The sequence below is a fragment of the Dipteris shenzhenensis genome, chromosome 1 (assembly GCF_047967505.1).
Source record: "Dipteris shenzhenensis isolate YYH24624 ecotype China chromosome 1, Dip_SZ_1.0, whole genome shotgun sequence".
Lineage (NCBI taxonomy): Eukaryota > Viridiplantae > Streptophyta > Polypodiopsida > Gleicheniales > Dipteridaceae > Dipteris > Dipteris shenzhenensis.
In genome coordinates this window covers 6,713,268-6,728,915 of record NC_141596.1, presented here as the reverse complement: position 1 = coordinate 6,728,915, position 15,648 = coordinate 6,713,268, and the positions used below count along the sequence as shown (strand labels likewise).

At 42.0% G+C, this 15,648-nt stretch overlaps 1 protein-coding gene across 1 annotated transcript; it reads right to left on the bottom strand.

The window, feature by feature from the left end:
- Positions 1 to 7,724: 7,724 nt before the first annotated feature.
- Positions 7,725 to 10,273, bottom strand: LOC147905305 (pyruvate dehydrogenase E1 component subunit alpha-3, chloroplastic-like). Its single transcript, XM_087398910.1, has 3 exons — positions 9,852 to 10,273; positions 8,595 to 9,375; positions 7,725 to 8,366 (listed from the first exon to the last, which is right to left on the bottom strand). Exons 1-3 carry the CDS (start codon positions 10,089 to 10,091, stop codon positions 8,089 to 8,091), a joined length of 1,299 nt encoding a protein of 432 aa, XP_087255036.1. The 5' UTR covers positions 10,092 to 10,273; the 3' UTR covers positions 7,725 to 8,088.
- Between the last annotated feature and the right edge of the window lie 5,375 nt (positions 10,274 to 15,648).

Genomic DNA, 15,648 nt, shown 5'->3' with positions numbered 1-15,648 from the left:
GTTGGATGCTTCAAAATGTGATATCTTTACCTAGGAAGCTCAGATCAAAAGCATGAGTATAGATCCCACCCTAGACTACAAGATGCACACACAAAATACTACAAGAGATCCAAGTACAAAAAACCATGGGCTTTTTTTAGTAGGGGAGTGAGGAGGAAACATGATCTATAGCTATACACTAAATGTATGAAAAACATATATACATCTTTACCCCTAAATGTTAGGATTAAGGTTAGGGTTAGGGATAGTCCCTTTCCTTTATAGTCCTTTTTACAATAGTGCAATTTGCACTATTCTTAACAAGATTCACACAAATTCATTACTTGTATTCGAGGGTTCAGAACTAATGGTTCGAATTTGGTTCTATGGTCTAGATTTGCATTAGTCCAGATCCACTGTCTAGCATCCAAATCACCCAAGAAGAGTACACAATAGGAAAGAATACATAGCTAAAAACTAATATATATATTGGTTATAGGAGAGAGTACTCGTCAAATTAAAAAGTAGAGTTTTCTATATGTATACCTTTCATGCAATCTGGTTAAAATAGCCTAAGTAATATCTATATCTATATTGTTTGTAGGAGATAGTACTCTCCAAATTTTAAAAATAGAGTTTTCTATATGTATACCTTTCATGCAATCTGGTTAGAATAGCCTAAGTAAATAATTTCTAAGATAACTTATTTTATTTTAACTATTTTTTGTAACTAACAGTAAATAAAAGTGTAGTTATTTATTTCATACACTTATTAATGGTCATCAGTACAAATGGCTAACTTAGTGAGGCTTACCATTACTGAAACGTCCAATAAGCCATAGGGGAACCATTCTAACCATGTAACAAACATGGTGAGAGATGCAAGAACACCATAATAGGAAAGATCCCAAAAACTACAACGTGTAGAATTTGAATTGAAAGAATGGAGTTGGGGGGGAGGGTAATAAGAAGGAAAGATAAGGGAATGGAACATGGGAAATGAAAGGAAAGGGATAATCCTAGAGAAAAGGTATAATCCCAAGGAAATTTTCACAAAGATAGTTAAAATTATATAAGGATTCTTACCTATTGTGAGACCCAAGGGAGTCATCACAATAAAGATCATACATTGAACCCTTCTTGGGAAGAACCTTTAAATCCTAGATTTAAAAAGATGAAGGTAAAGGTGGAACATCTCAGTATCTCACTAAAGCAACATTGAATGGGTTACGAGTGGGTTGTCTCCATAGTAATATCACCAAAAGGGAACACACAGGCTGGGGCAAGAGTAGGCCATCTTCATAACTATTCTCCCAAATGCATCACTAAATGAAAGCATAAATCGTATCTTTTGAAAGAAGAAGCAATGTAAAGATATAGGCCTTGGTACTAAGTGATGACAAATTATCAAAAGGAGTGTACATTATAATCATTGCCATTAATTATTCTCAATCAAGGGAGTACCCAAGATGGATGCAAGCAATAAAAGATAACACAAGGCAAGAAAGAGGGAGAATATGAACCTGAAGCTTGTATTCCAAACTTGTGCATACAACAATGAAGATGAAAGAGTATTAGTAGTAGTAGTTTTATGGAGCTAGGATTGGATGGAGGACGGTGATAGTGACGGTGATGGCAACTTGCATCCCTCGCATTTAGGCTCCCTCCACTCCCTCTCAAGCCTGTGTATGGTTCCTTCCCTGCGTCATTCTTGTCTCGCTCAACTCACACTTCGCCAAATATGACACTCATTGAGAATCCCTCATTCTGCATGCAAGATTGCCTCCTTTGGAGTCACCTCCTCCTCATGCATGTGAGGGTTGCATCCTTCGCAAGATGCATAGATTTTCTTTTAAGAAGGATGGTACAATAAGAGCTACTCCTAAATTAGAGCTCATATGCAGTGATGTCTACGGTCCCTTGAGGACACCTGCTTTTGGTGGTTATCTCTATTATGTTACATTCATAGATGATTTCACCAAGTATCCTTGGGTCTATGGTCTTAAGGCAAAATTAGAAGTGTTTATGCATTACATACACTTTTTGGCTATGGTTGAAAATGAGACAAGACTCAAGGTGGACACTTCGCACAGATAGAGGAGGGGAGTATATGTCTCATGAGTTTGAGGCATTTTTGAAGGAGAAAGGCATCATGCATCAGCTTACAGTGAGGCTTACACCTTAGTAAAATGGCAAAGCCGAGCACAAGAATCACACTCTTATGGAGATGGATAGATGCATGCTTACTAGTAAGAAGTTGCCTCATAGGTTTTGGCTCGAAGGCCTCATGTGTGCAAATTATGTTTTGAATCGAGCTCCCACAAAGGCTTTGAAGACAATCACTCCCTATGAGGCATGGCATGGGTGAAAGCCTTCAGTGGATCACTTTAGAGTTTTCGGTTGTGTTGCATATGCCCATGTGCCTGTGGAGTTTTGACATGTGATAGTGGCTATGCCCCTCACCCTCTTTTGGAAGAGACTACTTTGACCCTGACTTCACAAACCTTGCGGCATTTTCGCCGCTAGTAGACAACTTGACTGTGCTCTCCCAGATGAATGTCGAAGATGGATACAGAGATACTTGGACCTCTCCTGTTGGCTCCTGAGAAGGAACCCAAAGAGAAACTAGTGAATGAGGAAACTCCTATGCCATTGCCGATTATGGAGGTACATTTATGGAGGTAGCAGACTTGGAAGGGCCACAGATCGTGGTTTTTCCAACATCGGAGCAACATCTCCTAGCTGCATTGGACAAGCTTCAACACCCGATGCCTCATATGTGGGCTTCTTCTCTTTCCCCTTCAGAGAAAGAAAAAACCTTTTGGCAGCTCTTGGACAAGAGGGCATACAAGAAAAGAGGAACACGACCAAACTGCAACTGAGAAGCTGACCCAAGAGGAAGGCCAGTTGACCAATAAGATCTCGACAAAGGTGACACCTCCACCTCCAATGGAATAGAAGCAGGAAATAGATAAGCAGTGGATGCCAGAAAATTGATTCTAAAGGTTGCACCCTATCAAGTCATTGTAGGACAACTGTACAAGATGGGCAAGGAACAGGTTTTAAGAAGATGTGTAATGCCTCATGAGATCATGCCAATCCTGAGTGAAGTCCATGAAGGCATTGCAGGAAGACACTTCGAAGGGGAAGCCAGAGTAAGAAAAGTCCTCCTCGCAAGCTACTGGTAGCCATTACTTTGGGCAGATGCCTATGAATATGTCAAAGGTTGTAATGTATGCCAATGGACCACTAAACCCCAACATAAAGTCTTCAATCCACTAACAACAGTTGTTGCACAAAAACCATTTGAAAAATGGGGGATTGACTTGGGTCGCATCCATCCAATAGTAAAGGGAACATAGGCACGCTACATCATTGTCGCCATTGATTACTTTACCAAATGGCCTGAAGCTAAAGTAGTCAAAATGGTAGATGCTAGAAGCAGCACAAGTTTCTTATATGAGAATGTGATCATCTGTTCCAGATGCCCCATTGTTCTAGATGCCCCATTGAAATTGTGTCGGATAGAGGCACACATTTTGTCAATGTGTTTGGCTTTATGGTAATCCATAGAAAAAGCACACCCTACTACCCCCAAGGGAATGGACAGGTCAAATCCACCAACAAAATATTATGCATTATCATCAGGTAGGAGAACCACAATGTTCTGATTGGACAGAGAAACTAAATGCAGCCTTATGGTGGGCATACCGAACCACACTCAAGGTTAGTACAGGGAATACACCTTTTCAATTGGTGTATGGCCTTGAAGCTGTGGTCCCACTAGAATTTGTAATACCAAGCCTATGCATAGTAGTACAGGAACACATGGGAGATCATGACCCCTTGAAAGAAAGACTCTATCGATTTGAGAAGCATACAGAGACCAAATTAGTTACCTACCATGCCATGACAACAAAAAAACGCAGAAGAAAGGCATGGTTTGACAGAAATCTTAAAGCCAAAGGCATCAAGGAAGGTGACCTAGTCTTGTTATACAATGCCAAAGTACACAAGGGAAAACTCAAGTATCTACGTCAAGGACCCTATCGAGTAAGAAAGATGAATCCCATCGGAGCTGTGCTGCTAGAAACATTGGATGGAGTCCAATTCAACACAACCATAAATGGGAGTCAATTGAAGCGTGACTCCTTCAACACGCAAGCCATCCCTGATGATTTGGGAAACCCAAGTCTTCCTTAGTTAGGATTAGATTGTATCATGAGCACTCACTTGCATATGTACATCTTTGCACATATAAGTAGCATCAATTGATTTCAACCTAAGGCTCAGAAGTGATGCTTGAGTCCTAGCTGCCCTATGAAATCTCAACAACAACAAAAAATCATATAGTTAGTCCCTACCTAGTTACTAGGTCACGTGCATTCGCTTAGACACATAGTCGATTGCATGAATAATTATGCCACACAAGGCATTTGTAAAAATAAGATCCCTCACAAACACACACAAATGTCATACCTACATGCCAACTAATCTAATGATCAATGGTACACCATATGTACATGGATGCACATTCAGAAACATGCCACCACTAAAGAGGATGTGAAGAAAGAGTCCACCACCTCAATCACAGGACCCCCTCCACAGGTCGCAGCCATCTACCTCCTCTCAACCATGGTCACCATAGGCACTTGTGGTTCAAAGTGATAGCTTTAAGGAGGATTCTATGCATGACATGGAAACCCAAGAAGAACAAATGCCACCCAAGTCACCAACAACCTACACAGCCATTGACGGGGCCCAGTCATTGGAACTTGTGTGGCCACCTACATCAACTTATGCTCTTTCCAATGTAACAACATCTCTCTTAGAGCAAAGGGGTATGGGAAGTTTGTATGAGAGCCTCAAATACTTGGAGGGCAGTCCTACAATGACCACATACATCAGGAACTTTCTCCATTCTTACCACTCCAACAATGCACAGGTTGGCAAGTACGGCACCATCACTATACATCAGAGCCCACTCAACATTATCCTCAATAGTATAGTCATTCAAAGGGCCTTCTCACTCCCAACACAAGGTGCCAAATACCCTACAAGGCCTACCGATGCTAAATTTCTCAAAGTACAGCCTCTCCTCGCCAAGGGTACAATGTTCCATAGGGATGGGATATTACTTCGCACCATCATTAACCCTCGCCTCAAGGAAGCATCACAATTCCTATCCACAACCCTGGGGGTTAAGTGCGGCAAGAATCGATCCCTTCCATGCCACACATTTGTTTTGCTGAGTAGGAAACTAAAGCAAGATTGGATCCAATACTTAGTCATCTTCTTCACAAAAAAACTGAATGGTTCATTAGGCCAAAAATGTAAAATTCCCCACTTATTGGCTTTAATCATAAAAAAAGAGCTATATGAATGAGACATGACTCTGCCCCAGTCACCAAAACCTAGTGAGGAGTTGGACATTCCCTTCTCACCAGCATGGGAGCCCTCGCCAACTTCTCCTACTATCACATTAGCAGATGCGGATACCTTAGAAGAAATGCCTATTCTGGAGGTTGAAATTGAGGAATTGCCCCATGAGATGCTATAGCTCGGTGCACAACTGCAACCAATATATCTCCAACAATAGTAGTAGTAGCCAAAGCCTGAGGCAAGATTGGCATTAGATCTTGAGGCAAGATTAGCACTAGAGCCTGAGGCTACATTGGCACCAGCATTGCTCATCGATGCCATGCCGGTCCATGAGCCACAAGGGGAGCTAGTGCTAGATCAACAGTATGACTACTATACCCAAGTGATTGTAATACCATTGGAACAACCCCCAACAAGTACTATAGAATCATCAGGATGGCTACATGGGCACCAATTGTATCAGCAGTATCGCCAATCCTCATCACCGTCTGTCATTCTCCATCATCAAGCTAGCTAAATGATCCAAAAGTCCAAACTATTCACTAGCTTGGCCAAGGAGGGACATGCACAAGAATTGGACAGATAGATTACCATAGCAATCGAAGACCAATTCTAGGAAATTGCCAGAGAGGTCAAGGCACTTCGAGCACAAATAGATGAGATGGAGGTTGAAGAAGTGTGCATGAACCAAGCTCTCCAAGCTCAAGAGAAGGTAGTGAGGGATGTGATCTCCAACCTCCACCAAAGCCAAATATAGCTGACAGCAGTAGTACAAGCAACAAAAATCCTTAAGACCTATTATAACTCCTTAACCTCTGCACATGCTCAGCAGACGGAGGCACTGACACAAGCTCGACTCACTCTAATGCACAAAGAAGAAGATGATTTATAGGCCATTTGGATCCACTGATAGGCCCAAATTGCCTTGTGGGATGCTATTTTTATGGATGCTTTGCACATGGATGCTATTTTATGCTGAGGGATAGCTTTGACACATTGCAGGTGATGCACTGATAGTGCTATGCTCTCTTGGATGAGATATTATTAATGCATATGCCAGTGGACGGTGTTTATGCCTGAGTCATTTGGCACTTATTGGCATTTTGGATTGCCATTGCAACTGGCATTTTCTTTTGGGCCAGATTTGCTCATATGGATGCATAGTACATGCACATGAGTCAGATGCTTTGAGACATGAGTTTTGGTGATATTTCACTCTATTGTAGCATACACATTTGGGTGCACCTGGTAATTTGGTGTGGTTCTCTCTTGTAAGCACTAGCATTTGGGATTTTTGCTTCATTTGCATCATGGCATCCTCTTCCATGTCTAAAAAGGAGTTTTTTAGCATTAATGGGACAAACTTTTCTTTGTGGAAAGAACAAATAAGGGATGCGCTTATTCAAAAGAAGCAGATTAAACCCTTGGCAAGGATTGAAGCTAAGCCTACAAATATGTCTGAGGATGATTGGAATGAGTTCGATGCATTAGCAAAATCTACTATTAGACTTCATCTTGCAGAGTCAGTTTATTTCACAGTAGTAAATGAGTAGACTATGGAAGATTTGTGGAAGAAACTGTGTGCCACTTATGAAAAGGAAACTGCCTCTAATAAAGTTTACCTCATGAGAGGTTGTTTGAGTTGCAGATGAAGGAAGGGGTCTCCATTGCTTCTCACTTGAATGAATTCAATATTATTTTCAACCAGCTTCAGGCTCAGAAGATGAATTTTGATGCAGAGACTAAGGCCATATTTCTCTTATGTTCATTGCCATCCTCATGGGATACCTTACGTACAGCTATCAATAACTCTGCACCTAGTGGAGTACTGAAATTTGATGGTGTTGTGGGTAGCTTGTTGGCCGAGAGATTAGACGGAAGTCTATGGACGGCAACAAGCAGGATGCAACCTTAAATGTGCAAAGGGGCAGATCACAGTTCAGAGGGAAGTCCCAAGAAAGACCTCTGTGCTTAGAGGATGGCAAGGAGACCTCTTTGTAGGCCCAATATATATTTGGTACGGGCATTTTTAGTGCATGAATGTCCTATGTCACCAACAAGATGAGCATGTATGATCTAGTTGTTAGATATCCCAAACATGACAGAATTTGACCGCACCCAAAATTATTTAGCTGGTTCACATTAGCCCGGTCTTGGGGCTTTACACCCCACTTTGGGGTCAGTGTTGGCCTAGGTCTGGTCAGCTAGTATAACCTTCATTGCAATGGATTCATGGAAACAGTCCTTTAAGCTCAAGAAGGTGTAGTATATTCACACCTGAAGTTACGAACAGGTTGATTCACTAAGAAGGTTGGGACACCAAAGGTCAAATGCAAATGCGTTGGCCTAGCAATTCAAAAGCAAAAATACCCCATCAATGTGGTTACATTAATTCGATTCTTGGTCCCTTTGTTTACAGAAAAGGAATACCAGTTGAATTGAGTGGTTAGGAAAAACAAAAATGCTTGCTTGCCTCTAAAAAAACAATTAGACGTGTTACATAGCATGGAAAGGCTCGAGTAAAATTAAGCTCAGGGATTGCTCTTGCGGTCTCCTAGTAACTAGCACCCTCCCCGTACAACTGATCTCTCAAAGATGAGTATGCGCTGAAATCAATTTCTTTTGCCCTATCCAAAGCTGGGACTTGAACTTCACCATCTTGCTTTTGCTGTTTTCTAAGTACATGGAATAAGATATCTATCCAGCCATGTGGGGTTGGCAGGAAATTTAGACCTTTGCTGTTCCCGCTGTAAAACCCGGATCCTCACATCTGTATTTTCCATCTGGACCAATACCAAAACCCTTTGGGTCTGCAAAAACATTCTCCAAAAGTTGACTCCTAGGAGGAAGGGGACTTGCATCAGCAAATTCTACCGCCTCTTCCACAATCTCATCAATTTTCTTATGAATGGCCTTCAAATCATCCTCACTGGCAAGCGTGTTCTCTAAAAGATACTTCTTCAGTGCTACGATGGGATCCCTTGCCGCATAGTGGGCTTTCTCAGCTGCACAAAAAATCAAAACATAGACCAATATGACAGATGTGAGTTATATAGCCACTGCTACGTTCAGTTGCCAGCAAGGCTCTGGAAACCAGCAACTCATCAGGACGGCAGTCACAGAATTTAACCAGAAGAAAGAAAAAGAAAAGTTCGGGGAATCACTAAAGAAGACCATCAACCAAATAAAAGATAGATAAAATAATTTTCAAAGCAGAATGGCATCGCACTTACCAGGCCTACGAAGCTCATCTGGATCAGCAAGAGAATGCCCCCTAAAACGGTAGGTCTCACATTCCACAAGCGTGGGTCCATCCCCTCGCCTTGCTCGAAGAATAGCTTCTTGGGCTACCTCTCTCACCTTCAACACGTCCATTCCGTCCACATGAATTCCGGGCATTCCAAAAGCAGGTCCTTTCTTCCATATCTCTGGCACAGAAGTGGCTCTAATATGCGACATACCAATGGCCCAAAGATTATTTTCCACAACAAAAATAATTGGTAACTTCCACAGAGCAGCCATATTCAAGCACTCGAAGAATTGGCCATTATTGCAGGTTCCATCTCCAAAGAAAGCCACAGTAACACCATCAGCCTTTTCGATTTTTAGCACCTCTCTTTCATATTTAGAACTGAAAGCAGCTCCTGTGGCAACAGGGATTCCCTCTCCAATAAAGGCAAAGCCACCAAGAACCCTATGTTCTTTCGAGAACATGTGCATAGATCCACCCTGACCACGGCAACATCCAGTAGCTTTCCCAAAGAGTTCACTCATCACTGCTCGAGCAGAAACCCCTTTGCTTAGAGCATGAACATGGTCTCTATATGTACTACAGATATAATCCGTGTCTTTAAGAGCTTTGATAAAGCCAGTGGACACAGCTTCTTGCCCATTGTACAGATGTACGAATCCAAACATTTTCCCTCGGTAGTACATCTGTGCACACATGTCCTCAAAAGTTCTTCCTAGCACCATGTCCTCATATAAAACAAGTCCTTCCTCCCTCGTGATCAGCTAAACAGAAACAATACAGAATCATTACATTGAGCACAGCACGGCGAGCAATAACAGGTAGCTGCTATGAAGAAAATCCCGAGATCCAAAGTAAATAAAACTTGAGAACGTGAATAATGGACTGATTAATGCTGAAATTCGACTCGCTGTTACGGAAAATCCAACACCTCGTCTAAGTAAAGGAAATAGACACATAAGAGAGGTTGGAGCACATTTAAAACACATGAACATGAAGGATCGAAGGCCCAAAACACAGGAAATTCTATAATTCGATGGACCCAAAGCAGCCAGTAAGGCGTTGCCAACTACGTAGTCTCAAACCTTGGCTGAGGACACACAGACGAGCTCTCATATAATTGAATGTTAGAAAGCAAAGTTTGAAGCACGATAACTGAAGAGCAAATTTCGAACTTGCATCTTTAGCCAGAAGACAAGATTGCCTTCCAGGGGAAGAAAGAAGAAAGCAAAGATCTTACCAGATCTTGTTTGGTTTTGGGTTTCTCGGTTACGAGCTTGGAGGCGGCAGCAAACGCAAAGCCAGCAGGATTGGTGGCAGCAGGAGGAGGAACACAGAGAGATGGAGAGGTGCCACGCAAGGAGACGCCCGAGAAGGAGGATCTTTTAAGGGAAGGGACGAGAGGGGAGGAGGAGGAGGAATGGGGGGATGGCGAGAGGAGGGAGAAAGAAACGGAGGGGCAATGGGCGATTGAAGCCATGAGGGGAGGAGGGCAAAAGGGGAAAGAGGGGAAGAGCTAAGGGGGGAGATGAATGTGCAAAGGAGGAGGCATGCAGAATGGAGAGGAAGACGAATAATATATGAAGCAGATGGAAATGGCAAGGGGAGGGGCTCCGCTGGGCAATGGCGGAGTTCCCATGCATGCGTGGCTTGTCCGATTCATCTCTCGAGGGTTTTTTGACTTTGCCGATTCATACGATGCTCCTTGTGTTGTTGCTGCTGCCGCCGCTTCCTTCCCCACACACACACACCCCTCCCAATTCCAATTCACGTCGCCCTTCTCCCCCTCGGCACACCACACACATATTTGGTGTCTTCATATGCTCCCACATCGTGATTTCCTCCCAACTCCGGCCTCTTTCACCACAACCCGTCAACGGAATTCCAAGTTGGTGAACCACCTCTTATAACGTACTTGCTTTTTGCTTCGCCATCGTCACATGTTAGGTATATATTTGTTGCACGATTGATTCTTTCTTTAAGAACACATTTATTATATATTACCCATGGGAAAAAAAAACTAGACTCTTTTTTTACAAAGTGAAGAGCTTAGAGCCCCACCACATGCATCGCCGTTTCGGAGGTTCGAGGAGGTAAAGTGGGCAAAATTCAAGCCATATGCTAAGGCAGGGCAATCAGATGAATCCGATAGTGTCAAAGCAGCTGAATCCGCTATGAATGGCAACCTCTCTTACTGAATGGAGATTGAATGCCTTGAACTCCACCCCATTGCAAAATGGAGGCATGGAGGTGGAACAAAAAGCCCCCACTGTCGCACCTCCTAAGCCTCCATTGCCTTGCCTAGCATGCTGCAACTTGTAGATTGCATGGACTAGTGTGCCCTATAGTTGGAGCCTATACTTTGCCCACATCCGTCTGCTTAGCATGTGGCCACATTGCTGAACTTTTGGTTGAAATCTGCACATGGAGGACATCAGAGGTCCAGATCTTTTTTGGGCAGTTCAAGAGGTTTCACGGCTCCATGTGGCCACGCTCTTAAGAAATGCTGCCTCATCCCACTCTTGGACTCTTGGAGACAAGTGGCAAGTTGGAGAAGAGCTTAGGAAATGCTGCCTCATGCCACAACTATCACTACCTCTTGGATTACCACCCTTGGACACTTGACTTTTACGACCACCCTTCAACTCTTAAACTACTGTGGGCTCTTGAACTACCACCCTTGAACTACCACAAGTTGTTGGACTACCACCCTTGGACTCTTAGGCTACCAAAGGATCTTCAACTACCACCCTTGAACTCTTAGACAACCACATGCTCTTGGACTATGCCACGTGTAACCCTTGGACGCTTGGACTATCCATAGCTCTTGGATTATCACTACCTCTTGAACTCTTAGATTGCCTCTCTTAGACTCTTAGCACACAAAAAAAGCGCACATGCTGTGGTAAGAGTTTGTAGGACCTATCAAAGGTGGGTCATGCAAACTTGTTTGTAACTGAGAGCAACTCTACATTTCATTTACTATTTGTCACAATCCTTAACTAGATCCGGGAAGGTAGCTATATTGACGGAGAATACATTTATTTGAACTTCATAATTTCAGCATATAACTACACATTTTGATTCTAGAAAATTTGAATTTTGCACATAGCACTTTGCATTCTGCATATAGCAAATTTACATTATGCACATAGTATTTTGCATTTAGCACGTAACCACATATTTGTGGGGGGAAGAGTTGGCACACTTTCTCTCCAAAATTCACAAGACCAAGGAGTGCACCATTTCTTATGGTTCATTTCATTTGCATTTAGCACAAAGCAATTTGAATTTGGAACATAGGACTTTGCATTTGGCTTATAGTACTTTGCACTTTAGCACACAACCACACATTTTGTGTGGGGTGAGAGTTGGGCATATTTCCTCTCCAAAAATTATAAGACCAAGGAACGTGCCCTTCCTTGGGTTCAACCTAATTTGTAATTAGCACAAAACAATTTGAAATTTGCACATAGTAATTTAAATTTGGCACATAGCACTTTGCATTTAGCTTGTAGTACTTTGCATTTAGCACATAACCACACAATTGTGTGGGGGGAGGGTTGGCACAATTCCTCTCCTAAAATTATAAGACCAAGGAACGTGCCCTTCCTTGGGTTTCATATAGATTTGCACTTAGCACATAGCAATTATATCATATAGCAATTTGAATTTGGCACATAGCACTTTGTAGTTGGTAATTAGCATAGAGAATTTGCATTTGCATTCAATAAATAGCACTTTGCATTCATAGTATGTGCGATTGGCTAATCTCCTCAATTAAAAGAAAAACCAATAAGAAGAAAACTTTACCTTTGAGAAATTGAGAATGATGGGAAGATGAGGATCACAATTTATACTGTAGCAATGAGCAATTAGTAAGAACTAATGGTTCCTCAGCCTTGTGGTCCCTTCATGTAATGTTGTTGCAAGTTGCGCTACATTTTACAAGTCCTTCATCTTGATCCCTTGCTCATAAAAGGATTGCAATGCATCCTAGATGCATTTTAGTTGAGAACCACTCTTCATGAAACCGATTAAAGAGGAGATGGGGAGAAATCGAGGGGGCAAAGTATGCAATGCACTAAAGTAGCCATTTCAATAGTAAACTATATAATAAGGAGCCATTGTATGATTCTATGTGTGCGCACACTCGTGCATGCATTCGTGTGTGTGCATGTGCATGCAAGTGTGTGTGTGTGCATGTGTGTGTGTGTGTGTGTGTAAAGTATACTTACCATAAGCTAACAAGGTGGTCTATGTGTGCGCACGCACATGCGTGTGCGTGCGTGTGTGCATGCATGTGTGTGTGTGTGTGTGTGTTTAAGATTTAGGCTCCCACTGTATGCCGCAGAAAGGACTAAGTAATGTAATCGAGCCCCTTTAAGTAAATGGCGACTCTATAAAGTTAGTTGTAACTACATATATGCATAGAATTTATGCATGATACTAATGCTTGCATGGCATAAGTGATAGAGATAGTGCAACAAATACATGCTTCCTAATCACCTCAAAGGAGCTCGACTATATGTATGAGGTAATAAAAAACGTTTTCCTCCCATAGAGTATCTTGTAGAGGTTGCGCCAGATCCCAACTAGCAAAGACAATCATATAGATACATTAATTGGCCGTTTTTCACGTAGATGCGTCATATTTTTATATTCTTGGCGAATCTATGCTTCATGCTAGGCTTATGACAGTCAGTCTATATGCAATATGAGCCTGTATGGGCAGTCTTACTTAAGATGGGACTCACGATCAGCTCATGTGTGTATATGTTGAGGTCCTCAAGTAGTTGCATAATTAGTGCAAACAATAGGCATTGCATTTCATGCTATCAAAGCTAATGCAAGCAAATTCTTACATCTAATGGATGTGTTGCCGTGGGTTTTTCTCAGCCAATCGATGATGCTACCACCAATTCACCAAAGCTGCCTACCTTGAATGTTCTTCAAGGCTAATGGAGTTTGCAACCAATATGCATAGCCTGAGTGGAGTCTTACGGCCAACCAAAAGAGATCCCACGATAGTCCAGAGAACTCTTGAAGGTGTAGCATCAATACGTGAGGCCACAAGTGAATGGCGATGCAAATATAGATAGTGAGCACTGCATCACGTATGTGAGCCTCAAAATCACTCCTACATAGCTTACAACCAGGAAGAGAAGGAGCCATTGACTCAACCCATATGGATTTGCTTCCTCCGCTTCTAGATACTCTAAACTTCGAGTAGAATCCATAGAGGATCCTTCCCTGCTCGGAACATCCTCATTGCTTTCACCATCTTGTTGTTGTTGTTGGGTGTCAGTTTGACTCAAGGCTTCAAACCAGGCTCTTGCCCTAGTAAAATAAGTGTGACCTCTTTGGGTAGGAGTCTCCTATTCTCATGTGTCCGACATTTGCCACTCGATCCTCCATGAAGGTAATGATCACAAACTTCAATCAGAACTTTGGTCTTCTTTACGTGCTATCTTTCACATTGCTTGCTTGTCGATTGTTTCGTACTTTATGACCATCGGCTTCTTGCTTTCGATCATCTTCTTCTAGAATAGGAATAACTTCTTCCTTCTTCAATCACACCCAGCCGTCTTTCTTACATCATCATTCTCCTTTGACAATTGAATCAAGATCTTCACCAACACTTGATTCGCACTTTCCGCTTAACCATTCCCTTGTGGGATGCAAGCCTTCATTTGCTTCATCTTGGTCTCTTGCTTCATCAAATTGCTATCACTTTCCTCCATGTCTCTTGTGCCTTCTAACATGGCATTAAGCTTCCTTAATTCCTTCCATCTGATAAGCTCTTTTGAATTCATTATAGCAAAAGATTACAGTAGAACTGATAGACACAATGTCATTGCAATATGATTCATTTCAGAGTTCTGTTCTATTCACAAGACTCTCTAGCATGAGTCTAGTAGTTACATGCATATAACTGAATAACTACTTTAGGGCGTTGACCATGACAATCAACCCCCCTAGGTATTATTTAGTACTAGAGTTAACTATAGGTGCCTAGTTAACCGCTAACATTGTGACTACGGATCATGTACATGCTTACCCTACAAAATCCTTCTTTGCTTAGATACTTGCATGTTGCTTGGTCTCGTGCATCTCATAATCTACCTCCTGTAATGCCTCGAGATACCTATGTAGTACACAAGGTGACTGCACCACTCCCTAGTAGCATGGTAGAATTGCGTGCTCCAAGTAACTAGGTAATATCATGGGATTCATGAGTCTGAATGAAGGCATGCTGTAGTTGATAGCACGTGATTTCCTTTCTTCTATTGATCAGGGATCCCCTTATGCATTGTCATACTTCTAGCTAGAGTATTGCATGACTAGGGCACGGAGATGATGACAATTAGAACTAAAGTCACCAAGATAAAGAACCCACCATCCCAAGCCGAGTTCCTAGAGGCTATCGACTCTAGGAGTTGGACACCACAATCAATTTACCCAAGATGTGGAGTCCTCTACCTAGAGCACTTTATGGAGGATAGAGAAGGCAACAGGGAGGTTGTAGAAACCCCACCACCATAAAACAACTTGGAGCACAGATGCTAGTCCCTGAGCCCTATATAAGAACTTAACTTGGGAATCAAGGCTATGCCTAGTCAAGATTATTATGAGATACTATATGGAATGTAGAGTAAGAAAATGTTGCAAACCACTTTTGTTATATGTTTGAAGAGATCAAGCATATAATCATTACTTAGTTGTGAAGAGCTTTGTCTTGCTAATGAATGTGAGGAGGTTTGTCATTTTTGCTAGAATAATGTTTTCTTGATGAATATTTTGATTATGAGATAGCATGAAACTTTAATATTTATGGATATCTTTTGGCTAGTTCTACTTGATGTGGTAGAATGTTTGAAGTCGAGGTGTACAAAGTATTTAGTAGTTGGTTCTCCTTGTTGTAATGTTGTTGTGTCTATTACTTGCCAACGATCCAAAAGGCTAGTTTTACTTGGTACGAGGGCATCTAAATTTGTTGGCATGTGCGGTCTTTATTGCTCTTTAGTCTCAATTAT